Genomic DNA, 19,250 nt, shown 5'->3' with positions numbered 1-19,250 from the left:
TTTATTTTGTTCCCCACAAAATCAGAAAGGTCGATAACATTTTTAAAAACAAAAGAAAGCAGAGAAGAACATTTACCAGATTTATAAATGGCAAAGTTCTTTCTAAGCATGAAAGTAGTGGAAGAAACTACAAACATGGTCACTGAAATCTAAGCTCCATGGGCAATATTCAGAATTGTATGTAGCACATAACAGATGTTCAATAAAACAATGACTAGTGAATGAATGAATTCACTGTGTAGTAACTGAAATTCATGTATGCTAAAAATTTTATGAGTATAAAAATTTAAGTAGCAAACTTCAAAAATATTTGTTAAATATGGCAGCTAATATTTCTCATAAATCATGTCAGTAATCAAAACATAAACTAAAAGCACCAAGTGTCATTCTCTCTTGTGAGAGATTAAAGAGAAATAATGGCATTCAATGCACTGCTGAGAGGGTAGTGAAGATGCTATTCTCATCTATTACTGGTGGGAGTCTGGACTGGTCTATATTTAATGTTTTAAAAGTATCAAAATACTTACATACTTCATCTCATTAAATATATTTCAGGGGACCCACAAAAGTAAATAATCAGAAATATTTGCAAAGTTGTTTTCATAATAATAAAATTGGGAACAAACCAAATATCTACCAATAAGATTTGAGTAAACTGGAATACATTTTTTATAGGTAACATTAAGTTATATTTTTAAAAATTTGTCAAGAAATACCCATGATAAATAAAAACAGGAATAAAATAGGAGAAGTCATATGACCATAGTTTTGGGGAAAAAAATATACATATATGGATTAAGGAAAAAAACTGAAAATAAATAAACTATTTTTATCTCAGGGTTGTAGTATTACAGATGTTTTTTCTTCATTATTCTTTTCTGTTTTTCTCTAAAATGAACATTTGTTACTTTTCATGATAACTATAATTCAGAAAAGACAAATTAGTTGGATTTGGTTGATAAAAGCTTTGTGTCACCATCAAAGCAATTCATTAATTTTGATTGGCTTGTGCTACACTAAGCTTTGTACAAAGAAAAATAAAAGTATTTACCTCATATAAAAGTCTACATTTTAAGAGAAGAAGTATGAGTTCTTTTGGTAGCTCTTTTTCTCAGCATTTATTATGCCCTACTGTGTGGTAAATACTATGCCTAGTCAGACATACTTCTTCATTTGGACAGTTCACAGTCTAGTTGGGGAAAGAGATATAATAGGTTATCATTGTACAAAGTGCTCTATAATGGGGAAATATACAAACACTATGGAAGCACAGAAAATTGGACATTTGTTTTTTGTTTTAATGGCAGTATATTGGCTTGGCACATTAAAAAGAGAAGAATCTTTTGTATCAGAATTTTTTAGTTGCAGAAACACACTTGATAAAGCAGCAAAAGAATTTGCTGAAAGGCAATGATACCTTAGAAGGCTGGGAACCATACTTGGAAGGCTACCCAGGCTGAATCACAATCTAAATCAAACTATCAAATTAGTAATCCACTAGGCCCTTGACCTTGAGTTTACTCTGCTCATGCCCAGACTCCATACCTGCTATCTCCCCTCCTCACCAAGCCCGGCCATCACTATTGCCTGAAGAGAACACCTGCTGTTTCCATGTGCCTCCATTTCACATTCCTGTTAGAAGTCTGGGGCATCTACATCTGATTTGCTGAGCTTAGGCCATGAGCATGTCATGAGATGTAAAGGAGTTTAGGAAAGTAAACTGCTGACATTTTTATCTTTTGCACTTGAAGAGAGGACATGCCTGGTAAGGTAGGGAATTTCTCAAACATGAGAAGGTGGTTTAGATGTTGTACTCCTTAAAAAAAAAAAAAAAAAAGATAAATGATCATTATGGCATTCCTGTCAGAGAGAGGGTTTTGCAGTTGCACAAGCCCTATGAGGGCCTGGTGTGGCTTCAATGTGCCTGTTGCAATGTTTTGACTGTTAGAACAACGTTCACCACACCATTTATGCTACTGAGTCATGTATGCAAATGGGGCACATTCTCTTAGGATCAACTGTTGGGCAATGTCACCGAAGTATGATTTCTGGGCACCTGTGAGGGCCATAGGTGGCTTTATGCTTTTGGAAGACAAAGCCATGGATCAGGTTTATTCACATATGCCATATACATGTGAAAAGTAAGATTAATGATAAATTGTATTTGTTTCTTGGAAATCATTATAATCTTAAAGGTTATAGGTCCTTTACAAGAACTGAATTAGCCAGTACAGTTATAGGATAAATTCATTTGGATAGTTTATTTTTATGTTATTTGCACTTATTGAGTACAATTATTAAATTTGCATTCGGGATGGGGACAATCACAATTGTGCTGTGCTCTCCACCCAAATTTACAAAATAGGTTATTGGATCAAAAGAGCTTCTTTGAATTACCAAAGGAGCCATGAAAACAAGAATATGTAAAACAACAGTAAACCGAACTCCATTTTGAATATTGTATGTAAATCTGCATGCGTAGACAAAATCTCAGTGCAATGAAAGAAAATGATGGATAGAAAATAAGATATTAAGCATCTAAAAATTGATCGCTGGACCAGCAACATATTCACCTGCAGTCTGCAATTTTTTTTGATAAGAAATTTTTGATAAGAATTTCTGTCAATTGGTAAATTTTACTGTTTGAGATGAAGAAAGGGACAAAACTCAAAAAGAGACAACATTCTGATACTCCTACTGTGTGTTGAGAGTACAAATCATTCTACTCCAAGGAACTTGTAGGAAAATGAAAAAGCCCACCATGAAGTTAATGACAAACATCATGTTCTTGGAGAAAACCAAAGTACTTTATTAAGTAATTTTAAAAATAACAGAATATCAAAAACATACAGTGTGGGAGAGTAATTGCTACCATGTAGGATAGCAGATGATTTCGCTTAACAATTGAACAAAACTATTCATTTGATTTATCAAACACCTAAACAGTGCTTACTAGTATGTGCTGAAGCTTTTCTAAGTGCATACACTATTAACTCATTTAGTCCTCACATTTACAGATAAGAAAACTAAAGCAGAAAGAGGTTAAGTGACATACCCAAGGTCACACAGTTACTAGCTGGCAGTGCTGGGATTTGAACATCAATACTTAGTCTGTGCACTTAAAACGCTGCATGATTCTATAATAAAGTGTGTGCCCATTAGCGATTAGCATATGTACTGTGCATGTATAGATGGAGGAAGTATGCTTGGTATCTCTGGAAGCACATTATCTGAACAAAAAATAATTTGTTGGACTCCGTATTGACAGAGAACTAATTATATGTAGCAGGAAAAACTACTGCTAAGTGGATAAACAGATTGTACTAACTGAACTGGAAGTCAAATATGTGCCTACTAATCTTGTTAGTGCTGAAAGAAATAGAAGTGTGAATATGATCCAGTCACAAGCATTGAGTGCTATGTGAAGAAGGGCATGAGGGAGAATAAGACTGTCTTTCCAAACAGAAGCATGCCATGTTTTGTTTTTGTTTTTGTTTTTGAGGAAACTCAGTTTCTTTACTGGCATTGTTTTTACTTTAATAACTAGTAGAAAATGATCATTACTGGCTTTATGATGCACAAAAGACAGCACTTGTACCGATAATGCCAGTAAGTGTCCTTTACCTTATTTTAAACAACTTAGCAATAAAGTCATTATCTTGAATAGGCTAAAAATATCAATAACAATACCTCCCGTTCCGATTATCGACATCAAATTTGAAATACCAAAATAATTTTTAGTGTGACTGAATTGTGGTGAAAATGAATATATGACTGAAAGTTTAATTTTCTAAATCTTAATGTTTTTAACTTATTCATAGAGGAAAAAATAATGAAGACTATAGTTTAAAACCATATCCACAAGTGACAATTGAATTTAAAGAAATACTTTAATATGGCTAAACGCAACCAGAGTTAAGTTGAGAATCTTTTTGCCTGTATCTCGCAAGTAACAACATTCAGTTTTCTTGCTTTTACATGAAATGGCTGGTCAACTTAGTGTCTGATGAACTACTGAAGTAGACTTTAGTGAGAAGTCTTTCTGGGTCTACATATGATTGGAATACCCAAAACTATCTGCAAGAGCCTTTAAACTCTTGTAGCCATTTCTGCCAACTTAGAGTAATGAGTTGGCATTTTCTAATTTCGTAGCAATAAAGAATAAGAAAAGAAAGTGATTGAATGTAGAACTTGACTTATGTATGACTCAAGCATTCTGTTCTAGACTTACCAGTAATTTAAACTGCAATTAAATTTTTTGAGTACTGATTAATCTTTTAAAATATTTATTTCAAATTGTTGGTCTGCAAACCCACTAAAGACCTATTAAGTTTGAAGAACACTCCTGTGGAGAGAGATATAGGAATGACTTCACAGGAGAAAACTCTACCTTATTTCAAGAAGGTTCAAAGAGAAGGAGAGTCTTCAAGAGGCTATGTGATGAGGAGAAAATAATTTGAAAATGTATCTCAAAAAGGAGCAGGAGATTGCACAGAATTTAGGTTACTCTGAGACATACTACTGAGGGGCTTCAGAATAAAGACTAAATATACTGGTCCATAGGTCCACATAAGCCACTGGAAGGACAAATAAAAAGTGTAACATGATCAGAGACTCTTTTAGGAAAGTGTTTTAGCACTAAGGACAATTGCAGGGGATGATGCCAGCAATAGGGGGTCTGCAGAAAGTAAAGCATCGTGTGACAGATAATCCATAATAGGGGGAGAAGTAAAGAAGGGAGAAAGGAAGAGATGGGGCAGTAGAACTTAATTATATGAAGGCATAACAGGCTTCTGATTAGACAGCACGTGGGGTATAAACAGTGGATCCAAAAAGACATTTAAAACACTAGCTGGTTCCTGTGAGAAAGTAAATTCTTAAATAAGATTTTCTGTGAGAAAGTAAATTCTTAAATAAGATTTTCATTTTTATGATTTTAGAATTAAGATATTTTATCTAGATTTGATTTTTAGCTTCCTTTCCCAGAAGTACTATAAATAAGCCCAGTTATATAACCAAGAGGGTTCTATCAATCATCTATCTGTCTGGCATGTTAAATACATCTTGGATGAGTTAGGGACCTTGGCTAATAGCTATTTTTATATTAAAGTAAAATTTGTCTTTGTCTTAAAGGTCTTTAATTTTTCCATAATAAAATAGGCTATTTTCAACGGTATTCTTAGATGGTTCCTGACATCACAATGTCAAGGACTATGAAAAGTCTTAGTTTTTATCTTACTTGAAAGCTAACAAGTAAATCTGTCATAGTTTCACAGATGCTGGTAGAAGTCACAACACTCTTGGGTCAGAGAAAAAAGGAACATTATTAACTCACAGCAATAGCAGTAGCAAGAATATCTGCAGTTTGTGCTGGTTTCTCAAGCTTCGATTTGCACAGGAAAACATGAAGAGAACCAAATGAGCTCTGCACGCACAGTATGCAGATGAGGATATCTGACCTTAGGGAACCCGAATCTCATTATGGGCAGTAAGCATGGCTGCCCTTTGCTTCTAGGCAGGCAGACACATCTCTTTGAAAAGGGTATTCAGTGCCTCAAAGTATAAGAAGTGCAGAAAGGTGACAGAAATGTCTCTCTACATAAAAACACCTCAATTCGACACTATCTTGCCTTCTGGCAAGTTTACCTGTCACTGTACTTGTCACTCAGATTCATCTGGTTGACACAGGCTGGGAACAAATCCATTCAATTTGTCTCATATGCCATTTAATTAAGGCTACTACCTATAAGACTCCAAGCACCAAGATAAGGCCAATCTGTAGTAATGACCTTATCCATGACCCCCAAGGTTCTAGAACTAACCAGTTGAACAAATTCTATAAAACATCAGAATCTACTATGAAATCCAGTGGTTTTCCCCTTAAATTTCTGTACTGACCTTTGTACTTGGCATTAATCCAGGTACAGATGGATACGTAAAGGATGCAGAGATTCTTCCTTGGCCCAAGAAAGAAGTCTAGGATAATTCTATTATCCATAATAAATGCGGGCCAGTGAGTTGAGGCTGAATTAAGTATTTTTTAGGGTCGATGCAGTGTCATTGATCACTCCTTTCTGGGAAGCTCCACTGAATGAGCAAAGGTAGCTGCTTTTGCAGAGATTTCCACATTCATCTGAGAACTACAGGATCTGCTGGTAGTGTTTCCCTAAATATTCAATGGCCTTTATAACTGACCACTCCTAAGGTACAAATTACTGCGGTTACAGGAAGAGAAGCAAATTAATGCCTGGCCTTCATAAAGAAGTACAATACTACGGGTACTCATGTTGTCCCTGGAAAGAAAGTGTTTACAATCACTGGGGCCACCCAAGTGAGATCTTCATCAGCTGGGAGGGCAGGGCACAAGTTGACGGTGCCTTCAGTGGCTTCCCAGATGGATAGTAAACCTTAGGAGCCCCAGTTCGGTTCAAATAATTCGGTCTAGTTCTTGTTTTAAGAGGGATTTCCCTATTTGTCTATACCACCAACTGGGTGACATTTTTTGGCCCCATGAAATGGCTTCAGGGTGAGGAATGGGAAAGACATAAACAGCTGTTGACAGGCATTTTGCTTGGGAGGTACAAGAGCTACTATTATCCCTTCAGTTTTCAGTAGATTTATCAATAAATTTAAAAGAAATGGCCATCGAATTGTGGCAGAGCTGTCTGGCAGTAGATGATGGCCAGCAATCAATTAAACATAAGCCATGGAACAATTTGGGATATCTGCATGTTTTCCTTCATAAAGAAAGCTCAAGGGACAATTCACTGAAAGATAAACATCATTAATGTCTCTCCCTTCCCTGTGTCTCCTGGTATCTGATGTGTTTCTCTTAGCAGGTGCTGAAGCTATTATCCTTCCACTGCTACAAAACCAGTGTGTTCCATTACAGTAGCTATAACATCACTTTTTCTCCAATTATTCCCTAACTATATCCAGATCTTTGGTTTGGAAGTATCAGATACAACAGAGAAAAGAGCATTGCTATAAAACTTGCAGAGATGGGCTTTGGAAGCGACGTCAGTTAGACAGCTAAATAAGACACCCCTCATACATACCCCGACCCAACAACAATAATTTGGCATCCAGCCACAGAAAAAAGGTGCCTTCACAGGAGCTGTGGAATTCAAATAGGAGATTATGAATCACTAATGCAGACTAAGACCAAGGAGAGCCATTTTGAGAAGGCAAGCTTGCATGCATGCCGCTGATTCACCAACTACAGGCCACCAATAGCTCCATACCCTTGAGAATTCAGATACAGCCCCATATGGCTTTGGTTCTGTCACCAGCACCATATGTCAGTGGACCTGGGAAGAGTCACACTCATCCATGTATCAGGTAATAGACACAAAGACTTCAGTCCCAGCTCTAAACCCTAAACTGGATCCTGAAGTAGTCGGTGAACCAGCTCCGGCCCCTCTCTGCTGCAGTCTGGAAGTCCCTATAGGTAAGACTGACAAACTCAGTCAGACCGTAGATTTTAAAAGGGCCCTTTACCTGGCTCCAGCCCACCCCAGCCAGTCTCCAAACAGCCTTGCTGACACAGAGACCCTGCAGGAGACACTCTGTCTGCAGCCTCAGATATCCTTAAAGGGCATGAAACTTGACTCCGGCCCCCTCCAAACCATAGTCTACAAGCAGTCCTGCTGAAGTACGGACCTGGCAGGAGACACTGCTAGCTGCACCCCTACAGATCTTGAAGAGACCTATATCCAGCTCTGGCTCCATCACAAATACAGCCTGCCAGACCAGCCAGCCAGAGACCCAAGCAGCTGACATTCCTATCAGCTCTTCCACAGATCCTTAAAAAGAGTTCTATACTAAGTTCCAGCCTCTCCCAGCCATAGTGCACGATCAGCACTGCTGGCCTAGGAAACCAGCAGGAGATACTCCCACCTGTACCCTCAGAGATCCTGAAAGTTTCCTACATTCAGTTCCAGCTCCTCACAGCCGTAGTCATAAGCAGTCCTGCCAACATAGGGACATGGTGGGAGACACACACGTCTGCACCTCAAGAGATCCTGAAATAGCCTTAAACTTGGCTCCAGCCTATCCAGCCACAGGCAGGGAACAATCTAGCTCACCCAGGGACCTGGTGGGAGAAATGCCCATCCATGCCTTCAGAACCAGGTCTGTAGACTTCAGTCAAGGCTGGGAGAACCTGATACAGCCTTGGGGCTCAGTTCTAGCCCCTCTCAGGCATGGTCTAGGGTCAATCCGTCCTACTGACAGGCCCATTCAGTGACCAGGCAGCAGTCCTTCCTGAACCTGGCAAGAGCTACACCTGTCCACACTTAATAGGCCAATGTCTGAGGTCCCAACTATAGAGCTTGAAGCGGACCTTACTTCAACACTATTCTACTGAACAAAGTACTGAAGGCAGTCCCATCCACCTAGGGAATAGACAGGATCCACACCTGAGACAACGGTAACAAACCTGCCAACTGTGGACCCCACTACAGACCCAGTGATCATATCACAACAGCTCCAATCTAGTATGAAAGCAATTCCAAAGGTAATCCCAGCAGCCCAGGGAACAAAAAGAAGGTCATTTTCTACTGAAAACTGTCTTTAAAGACTAGAAGAGGAATTTGCTCCTTCAAATGCAGAGACACCAATGCAAAGCTACACAGATCACAAAGAACCAGATAAATATGGCACCACAAAAGAAAATAAAGCTCCAGTAACCAATCCTAAAGAAATAGAGATCTATAATTTTTTTTCTGACAAAGGATTTAAAATAACCATCTTTTAAAAAACTAAGTGAAATACAAGAGAACACAAATAAACACAAGGAAAACAATGCATGAAGAAAATGACAAGCTTAATAAAGAGAAACCAAAAAAAAACCAAATAGAAACCTTGAAGCTGCATACAATAATAGAACTGAAAAATGAAAGACATTCAACAACAGACTTGATCACGTAAGAGTCTTTGAACTTCAAGACAGATCATGTGAAATTAGTCAAATTAGAGAAAAAGAAAAAAAATGAAAAAGAGTGAAGAAAGACTACATGCATTATAGGACACCATAGAGTGAATGGGAGTCTCAAAAAGAGAAGAGGGTGAGAAGTAGAAAGTTTATTTAAAGAAATAATACCCCAAATTTACCAAATCTTGGGAGAGATCTACACATCAAGGTACAGGAAACTGAAAGGACCCAAGAAAGAGCGACCCTAAAAAGATTACTCCAAGACACATTATAATCACAATGTTAAAAGGCAAATATGAAGATGAAATTTTTAAAGCACTAAAAGAAAAATGACTCACTATATACAAAGAAACCCCCGTAAGGCCACCATTGGCTTTTTCTCCAGAAATCTTGTAGGCCAGGAGGGAGTGGGATAATATAGTCAAAGTGCTGAAAGGGGTAGGATGAGGGGCAGGGAGACTTCCAACCAGGAATACTATACCCAGAAAAACTGTTCTTCAGAAATGAAAGCGAAAGACATTCCCGGACAAACAAAAGCTAAGGGAATTCATCACCGCCAGACCACCCTTACAAGAAATGTTAAAGGTAGTTCAACATGAAAACATAAAAAGATAAAACTTAGTGGTAAAGGTAAATATGTAGTGAAATTCAGAATACCCTATTACTGTAATGGTGGTCTATGAGTCATTTTATCTCTAGTGTAAAAGTTAAAAGACAATATTAAAAATTATAGCTACAATAATTTGTAAATGGATGCACAATATAAAAAGATGTGAAGTTGACATCAACAGCATATAATATGGGGGAAGAAGTAAAAGTATGTTTCTATATGCAGTTAAAGGTAAGTTGTTATCAGCTGAAAATAGACTGTTATATCTATAAGATGCTTTATGAAACCCTCAAGATAACCACAAAGGAAAACACATTATAGATAATCAAAAGAGAAAGAGAAAGGAATTAAAGCACAACATTACAAAAAAATAAATCACAAAGGAACAAAGGAACTTTAAAAAGTCATAACAATTAAAACAACAACAATAAGTCCTTTCCTGTTAACAATTAAATATAAATGAGGCCTTTTGATCTACGCCTCTCTTACTCAGCTGGCCCCAGCAGCATCTTGGCTTTATTTTAAAAAGTGAAAGCCATCTCTTCGGGGAAACTACACCTTCATTGCATCACCTAAAGCAAACCTGCTGGCTCAGTTGAGCCCTATATTTACAGAGGTTGCCCCCAGTGCCTGGGCCTGGGTTTCAGATGGTTCACCGAAGTTGAAACCCGAAGATATACACTGAGTTGCCACTGTTGTTCGACCTTAGTACCAGCTGTGCAGAATGAAACATAGACATAGTCATTCGATTCAGTGGGCAGACTCCAGGCCTTTCCTGTAGCTCTGGCCATCATTTCCTTGATGAACTATTATGTTTTTACTGAGACCTAACACTTGGGCTATTGCTAATGGTCTAGCTTCTTGGTTTGACACTTGGAAAACGATAGCCTAATATATTGGAGACACCCCCCGGCCCTTTAAATTGAGAACTATGGAAAGTAATTGCAGTGCTGATCAAAATTCACACTGCCCAGATTGCCAGTTTTGCTGTCTGAATGATCTATCAATGTTGAAAGTAGGATATAGAAGTTCCCTGCCATTTCTCTCTTCAGCTCTGTTAATATCTGCTTTATATATTTAGGTAGCAGGCAAAGAGTTGCTTTTCAAAATAGGTGCCTCTAGGTGGAGGCCACCTTCTTCTGTCCGAGGTTCCAGTTGGCATAATCATCAGTCACACAGACTGTAGATCAAAGGGCCACAAAGGTAGAGAATGTGTCATAGTGACAATAGCTCTCAAAAGGTAGAGAACGTGTCACAGTGCAGCCAGTTGGTCTGGGCCCTCCTCAAAGGCTATTCATTTGCAGGTTAGCCAATACATAAACCAATGAGAAAGCCAACGTGCGGCCCATATTGTTTTCAAAACTCAAAAGAGTCTATACCTTTTGGAAGCAGAGGCTGAAAAGATAGCAGTTTTTCCTTGAGTGCTGGAGGAATTGAGCATTTTGAATCTGCCTATGTAGTCCTAAGAAACTTTACCTGGCAGGCAGCCCCCTGGATATTGTTGGAGTATATCACCCACCATAGCTGGCAGAAATGTGATAGCTCTGCATCAGGGCCACTGAGACTGAGGCTTGTTAACTAATACATCTATATATACAGTGGCAATTTTTGCCACCAAAGGCCAGAGACACTTGCACTAAATCCGCACCATTCCAAAGGACAGTGGGAAGGATTTGTGTGTCCTTATAATACTTTCTACATATATCTCCTCCTAACTGGAAGAACCTCCTCCCATACTCATGGCATAGAAAAGTGAAGCATATACACATTAATTCTTCATATGCATTAGATACAGCAGTAACAACGACAGATCACTGCACTGGCCCAAAGGGCCCCATGCATAAAATATTAGTTTCCCTTTCCCACTTGCAACTAGGTAATACAGAGTCTACAAAGAAAATAATAGAAATTATCTGTAATCCTACAGGTGAGATATGGTAACTGTTAACACTTTTAATAACTGTTAATACACATGTTTCATGTTGTATGTGTATATCATATCTAATAACAGAGTTTGTACTATGCTTAGCTTATTGCATATTATACCAAGCATTTTCCCATGTCACCATCAAAAATTCCTATTATCATTATATATGAATGTACCATAGTGTTCATATGACACTATGTCATTAATATGGCACATTTAGGTTATTTTCAAAATTTGTTACTATTACAAATAATGCTGCGAGAAATAGTGTTAAATCTTTTAATGCTTTCTTTTATATACGAAGTGAGACGGAATCTAATTTCTTTTATTTTTGTCATTTTTTTCTCCAAAACAAGCTTTTTTCCTCAAAACATTTACTATTTGTTTTTAAAGCTTCTTATAATGTACTAAGCTCTTTTACTCTGTATACAGACTTATGAATCTGTATCCATGCCATCTGCCTTCTGAAGTACACCTAAAATATAGTTCTCTGCAAGGCCAGTAACAAGGGTTTGCTGGGTAAGAATGAAAATGTCCTGCAGTTCAAACACTCATTCAGTGCATTAAATAATGTTCTACTTTCCCTAAAGTATGTACTAATACCCTGAGTAGTTTCTCATATGCCACTTACCAAATGTTCCTTTCTTCTCTCATTTGCTCTTAAGAACTCCAACTGTGAAGCAGACCCATTCCTCCATACCTAGAGGTTACGTGACCGGCATTACCTCTTCTGTAAAGCCTTACCCATCTCTTCTCACACGGAATTTCTCTTCAAAACTTTGAAATGCGTACATTAATTCTATTATTATACATCTACTGTAACTCTTCTTTCAGATGTATATTTCTTTTTATACTTTAAACCTACTGAGTTCAATAACAATGTCTAATTCATCTCTGTAACTACAAATGGTAGTTAAAAAACAACCAGAGCTCACAAAATAGCTATTGAATTTACAACCCAACATTCAATAGCTATCATGAATGTGAAATTTCTAATGTGATCTCTGTTGGCTACTCCACTATAGTATTATATATGTGTACTTATATTTTTATAATACTCATTTTAATTAGGGTTATCATAATTCCCCAATATTATAGTAAACTTGATTTCATATACTCCATTAGTTCCTCTGCTAAACCGCTCTATTTCAGATAAGTACATTAGTTGGAGTTCTATGTCAAATGTTTCAGGAAACCCAAATGAAATTAATGGCCTGTCTCTTACCGTTTGCCTCGTGGATAATGTCGTACATATTCCCCAATATCATGAGCAGCAACAGCTAAGACTTGTGGATCATCTGACACCTCCAGAAGTTTTGTCAAAATTCTAAAATAAATTTAATGCAAAGAGAGATCAATTTTTGATTCTTCTATAGAGCGTAGTAAAACACAGGTATAATGCAGATATTTTCCTGAAAACAGACATTTACGATCATTTTTTCTTCAGATTTTGCTATTACACATAATAACTTACACGTAAGTTACCAGTTTTCAAACCTTTATACATATATGACAGGTCACTTTCAGGTTTGCAGTGTATACCATGCACGAGCAGTCCCCAACCTTGTCGGTATACCGGGGACTGGTTGGTGCTCCTATGAGAATCTAACGCCTGAAGATCTAGGGTGGAACTGAAGTAGTGACGCGAGCACTGGGGAGCGGCTGCAAATACAGATGAAGCTGCGCTCACTCGCCTGCCGCTCACCTCCTGCTGTGTGGCCTGGCTCCTAACAGGCCACAGACTGGCACTGGTCAGCAGCCTGGAGGTTGGGGACCCCCTGCCATTCATTGTTTCCAAAATATCAGGGACTCCCTCTCCTACTCTCTTGAGTAACTATCATTATTCTCTACTCCTATTTCCTGATTTATTTTTCTCACAGTATTACCACCAATCATTATGTTATATATTTACTTGACTATTTGTTTAGTCTCTCTCTCCCAAATATAATGTAAGCGTAATGAGAATAAGAACTCTTATTTTTGCATGGTATCTGCAACACCCAGAATAGTAATGACCATACAACAGATGCTTGATAAACACTTGTTGAAAAAAATGAATAAATTAAGTATAAAATGGTGATGCCAACTGGGAGAAACAATTTTGACAGCTCTGAATAGAATTTAAAATACACAGACCTTCTGATCCAGCAAGTTTATTTCTAGAAATCAATATAACAGAAATATTTTCATATTTCCATAAAGATGTCTGTGTAAAATATCTTGAAAAATGGCTAAGAGAAGAGGCCAGAGAGGGAAGGCCACATAGAAGGGTTAGGATTTCCCTCCATTTCTTCTTCCACATTGGCAACACCTGCTTTTTCTCCTGCAACAATGATAACTTTGTGTACAAAGCAGTTGAACGTCCACCATTTTATCTAATCTTTACTACTAGGATTATTAGATCTCCCTGCTTTACAAAGAGGTAAACTGAGGCGTGGCTTAATAAATTGGGGGGAAAAAGAGACTAAGTTAAGAGATTCCAAGCCCTAGAAAGTGAAAAAGACAAGTCACAGGTTAACACATTTATAACACATCGGTGACATGTATAAATGACTATACAAAGGTACAGGTACAGATATGTCACTGAACAAAAAAAATTAGAGACTGTATCCTGTTGACACTCTGGTTACCGCTGGGGAGGAGATTGAGACTGAACAGCAGTGAAGAAACCTTTTCAGTTTAGTTCTGTATGCCTTCAAAAGTGCTTGAATAACTTGGTCCATGCTCTTTGATATAACTTAGAATACTAAGATTTAGTAACAAACACACACAAAGAAAATTACCTAATTTTACCAAGATGCTCAAGATGCTAAACTCTCTTAATATTGCTAATTTAAAATTAAGTTGAAATTTATATTTAAAATATTTAAGAGGAAAAAGTTTTGAAACCATTTAGTTGTCTGTTTACATATAAATTATTCATTTACAAAATATATATCTTATTTCTTAATCTTTACTAGAAAACTTGAACCATAACTATTTTGGCTTATATCATTTGCATTAAAGGAAATACTTAAAAGTAATAAACTCTATTTTGTTCAAAATCCGTATGAATCTATGAAGCTTGCTTACTTAGTTTTTGGAGCATCCCCTAAGACTGGGGTTCAAGGTTTCTCTGCCTAATTTCTAATTTTTTCTATCATCAGCCCTACCCGTTGAATAGCTAAACTCTATAAACAACAGGAAGCACTGACACAGAACTTCGTTGTCAATCAAAGAATCATTTCATTATGAAGTAATTCGCGCCTTCTTCCAGACTAACTGGAAAATCTGCATTTCCAAATAAAAGAATGAGCATTTATTATACACGCACATTTCAAACTCTGTGAAAATATATTCCTCTGCAGCAACGCATAAATGAGAAAATGAGACCTAGAGACGTGAGGTAATCTGCCAAGGACACTGCAAATGTTGAAACTTAAGGTCTGAATTATCATCCGCTGATTCTAACCCACACAAAGCATAACCGCACCCTGATGACCGTTCACTTGACCTCATGAAAATCTACTAAGAAAAACCAAGACATACAGTTGCTCTCCCACACATTTACATTTTTTAAATTTCAAACATTCTTTTTAAAAAAGGCCAACTTGAAAATTATTCTAAAGTTACGTTTAATTTAATTGAAATATTTTAATGATCTCAAAAGATTAAATTACTTTGATGTTATTATTTTGAAATTCTATTAATTATTTTATTAAACAATAAGAAAATAATATTAACATAAGATCCTTAAAAGCATAACAGATTTGTTCCGAATACCTTAAACCAGAGGTCAGCAAATTACAGCTTAAGTCCAAACCAGGCAGCCACCATTTTTATAAATAAACTTTTACTGGAACACAGAACTCATTAGTCTGCTCATCGTCCATGGGAGCTTTGGCACTACAAGAACAAAGCTGAGTAGTTGTGACAGAGATTGAATGGCTCACAACGCCTGGGCCTTTACAAAAAAGGTTTGCCAATGCCTGCCTTAAACTATTTTCAGGGACCTGAGTCATTCTCCACATGGATGAGACCTGTGATACTCAAAATTAGGTCTGCAAACCAAAAGCAACAGTATCACCTGGCTGCTTACTAAAAATGCTGAACCACAGACCCAACCTTAGACCTACTAAGTTAGAATCTGCATAAACATTAAAAGCATATACTTAGAATCAAAGAATGCTAGAATTAGAAGGAATCACAGAGACTTTCTAGTCAAATATTCTTGTAAACACAGAAACGATTTTAATGGTTATCTTTAGGGCCATTTAGTACACTGAATACCTTCAGCAACAATGAACATGTTTTTATATTATTACCTGTAAATCTGCTGACCGTGCTTTCTATTTCAATGAGCAATCATCAATAAAAATGTTCAAAAGAAGAAGTTCAAAAAGAGATTCTTATAGTAGGCAAAACGAGTAGTTTCCCTGAGTCATCTATGAATATAGTTGTTATATCAACAACAGATTCATAAATCATAAACCAAATCTCTAGCACCACATTAACCACAAGCTGAGATTCCATAAGATACTACGATGTGATCCAGACAGCAACATATCACAGCTTTGGAGTTAGATCAAATGTGAATGTTGACTCTGACATTGGCTAGAAATGTAATCTTGGAAGATGTCTATTCAAATCCAAAATAGAATTTACATTATTATTCTAATTGACCACTCCACAAATTTGCTCTTGTTCTCTCATGCTCCTGCTTTTCCTCAGTTTATAAACTTGCTTACTCATTCAGCTTTTGCTTTTCTCTTAATTAAAATCCACATGGTTTATTGTATTTCAAAGTATTCAAAATAATTGCAAAATTATAACAAGATTACAAAGTAGTTTCTGAATACTATCATACTCAGTAGTGATAGAGGAAAAAATGAACGTATATCACATACTTGTTCATTTTGGAATTACCTGGAAAATAGGTCAGAGCCTGATGCAAGTGCAGTTCTCCACAGATAAAAAGAAGGCCAGTACGCACTGTGCTTTTGTAATAGCAGAATAAAGATTTCATCTGTATGTATTTTATCAGCTAGTTTAAAGGGCAGCACTACTATGCCCCTCCTATCAATCATCCTCATGCAGATAATTTAAGGGAATAAAAACTAAAGACAAACAATAACTTTGAATTTCTCATCACATAAAAATAGAAAAAAATCTATAGTGTCACATGTCATTCTATCTGGCTATTCACAAAGGGTCATACGGAAGTAAAAGGGGTAATTTAAGAAAGCCATAAAAATTAAAACCTAATGTTAGAAAACAGAACATACACTTCAAAAAGCTCATTTAGTGTATCATAATGAAAATACATGTAATGCTTTAATAATAAATTGTAAAAAGCTCCCCTTTTTTATTGATTTTCCAAAGACTAGATTTAAAAAGCATTACATGAGCTCATTTTGCTATAGTTGTTAAAAACTCAAAGGGACAAAACAATACTGAAAAGATAATCCACTCTTTCCCATTTATCTATTCTCCATCAATCCTGCCAATATCTATCAACCACTTATTTTGGTTTGCCACTTTGGTAACACAAAGAAAATAAAGTCAAACAATAGAAATAGAGTTGCCAGAAAATACTAATTGGCTACACATATAGACCTCCCCTGCTCCTTCTAGACATCTCACTAAAATGACAGTAAAAGAATTTTCTTCGTAAGCCATAAACCCACAAGAAAAAACGATATGGAAAATAAAGCAATAGTAACAAAATACTAAATGAAAAGTCAGAGGAACAAATGCTAAATAACGAGAAAACCAAAAATTAAGCTGGCAGAAAAGGAAGTTGAGCAGCAACCTAATTTCAAACACAGAACTGTTTCTCAATGTTTCTATAAACCAGACTCAAACTGTGCTGCCCAATACAACAGTCACTGGCCACAGGAGCTGGTTAAATTTAAATTGATTGAGATTAAAATAAATTAAAAATTCAGTTTCTCAGTCACACCAGCAACATTTGTGTTGTACTGAACGACACAAACATAAACTACTTCTATCGTCACAAAAAGTTCTACTGAAGCTGAAACAGAAAATGAAAAAAATTTAAATGGCACAACTGACAGGACTGCCAAAAAATCAAATGCACAGTAATAAATCTAACAAAAGATGGATAAGACCATAACGTTATCTGAAGGAAATCCTATATAAATGAAAGGATGCTCCATGTTCATGGACTGGAGACCCCCCAAATTTTAAAAAATATCGGTTCCCCCTAGATTGAGCTATAAATTCAATTCCAACCAAAATTCTACTAGAACTGTTTACCTGATAAGTTTATTCTAAATGCATATAGAAATTCACAAAGCCCAAAGGCCTCGAGACATCTTAGAAAAACAACAAATTCAGAGTGCTCATGCTGTCAGATACCGAGACTTACTACAAAGTACAGCAATTATTGTAGTACTGGAGCAAGAACAGACAAATGATGGAACAGAAGAAAGAATTCAGGAAGACATTAGCATAGGAGAGATTCTAGGCAGGGTAATTAGACAAGGAAAAGAAATAAAAGGCATCCGGTTTGGAAAGAGAGAAGTAAAACTATTTCTATTCACAAATGACATGATCTTGTATATAGAAAATAGAAATGAATCCACTAAAAAAAAAAACTATTAAAACTAACAAAAAGAGTGCAGAAAGATTGCAGAATATAAGAACAATATAACAAGCCAATTGTATCCCTATAAACTTGTCATGATCAAAAATGAAAAACAGTTTCATTTACAACAGCATGGAAAAAAAATTTAGAAATAAATTTAGCAAAAAAAAAAAAATGCAAAATATAGTCTGAAAACTACAAAGCACTGCTAAAAAAGAAATCAAATATGCTATAAATAAATGAGAAAGCATCACGTGTTCATGGATCTGAACACTAAATATTGTTAAGATGGCAATACTCCTTAAATTGATTTACAGCTTCAACACAATCCTTAATAGAACCCCAACCAACTTCTTTATAGGTTTTAACAAGGTGATTCTAAAATTCATATGAAATGGCAAGGGACCCAGAAGAGCCAAAACCATCTTGAAAAAGAAAACCAGACTCCCAGTTTCCAGTTCAACATGTAAAGAGCTTACACATCATCACTCTGATCTTCACAAGAAAAAGCTGAACAAACTGAAAATCAACACCTCATTTGAGTTCCAAGAGAAAACAGGTTCCAGGGAAAACCACTGCCACGTAAGCTAAAGAAACAGGCAAATACAGCACTCAAATCTAACTGGGAGGAGAAGCTACTGCTGGATCAATCAACTAGAAGGAACACTTGAAGGGTGATTGACAAATTGTTGAAGATTGAGAAAGGACTAGCTTGAAAGATAAAAACTAATATAGACATCCAGCCATACTGGATCCTCACTGTGCTCATCCAAATAGAAATAGATAATCTGAATAGGTATCTGTTAAAAAATATATATCCATTAAAGAAATTGAAGCCAACAATTAATAACCTTCCAAAACAGAAAGTAACAGGCCCAGATGATCTCATTAATAAAGTCTACCAATCACTTAAGGAGGAAATGATACTAATTCTCTACAGCTTTTTCCAGAAAACAGAAGCAGAGGAACACTTCCTAATTCATTCTATGAAGGCAGCATTACTGTACTACCAAAATCAAACAAAAACATCACAAGAAAGAAAAATGACAGACAATATCACTCATGAATTGCAAAATCCTCAAGTAAATAGCAGCAAATCAAACCTAACAATGTATAAAAAGAATTACATACCATAACCAACTCAAATTTATCCCAGGTATGCAAAGCTGGTTTGAGAATATATAAATGT

General features: G+C 36.4%; 1 protein-coding gene across 4 annotated transcripts in view; it reads right to left on the bottom strand.

The window, feature by feature from the left end:
- ATP6V1H (ATPase H+ transporting V1 subunit H) overlaps positions 1-19,250 on the bottom strand; it is a 113,251-nt gene that overhangs the window by 29,014 nt on the left and 64,987 nt on the right. For all 4 annotated transcript variants that reach the window (XM_016146042.2, XM_016146060.2, XM_016146035.2 and 1 more), the window contains one exon: positions 12,698-12,799. In XM_016146042.2, the coding sequence (XP_016001528.1) occupies positions 12,698-12,799 (102 nt within the window). The remainder of the gene's footprint in view (positions 1-12,697; positions 12,800-19,250) is intronic.

Source organism: Rousettus aegyptiacus, unplaced genomic scaffold, assembly GCF_014176215.1.
Source record: "Rousettus aegyptiacus isolate mRouAeg1 unplaced genomic scaffold, mRouAeg1.p scaffold_m13_p_15, whole genome shotgun sequence".
In the NCBI taxonomy this organism is placed as follows: Eukaryota; Metazoa; Chordata; class Mammalia; order Chiroptera; family Pteropodidae; genus Rousettus; species Rousettus aegyptiacus.
Note: the sequence above shows the minus strand (reverse complement) of the source record. Positions and strands in the feature narration are given on the sequence as shown.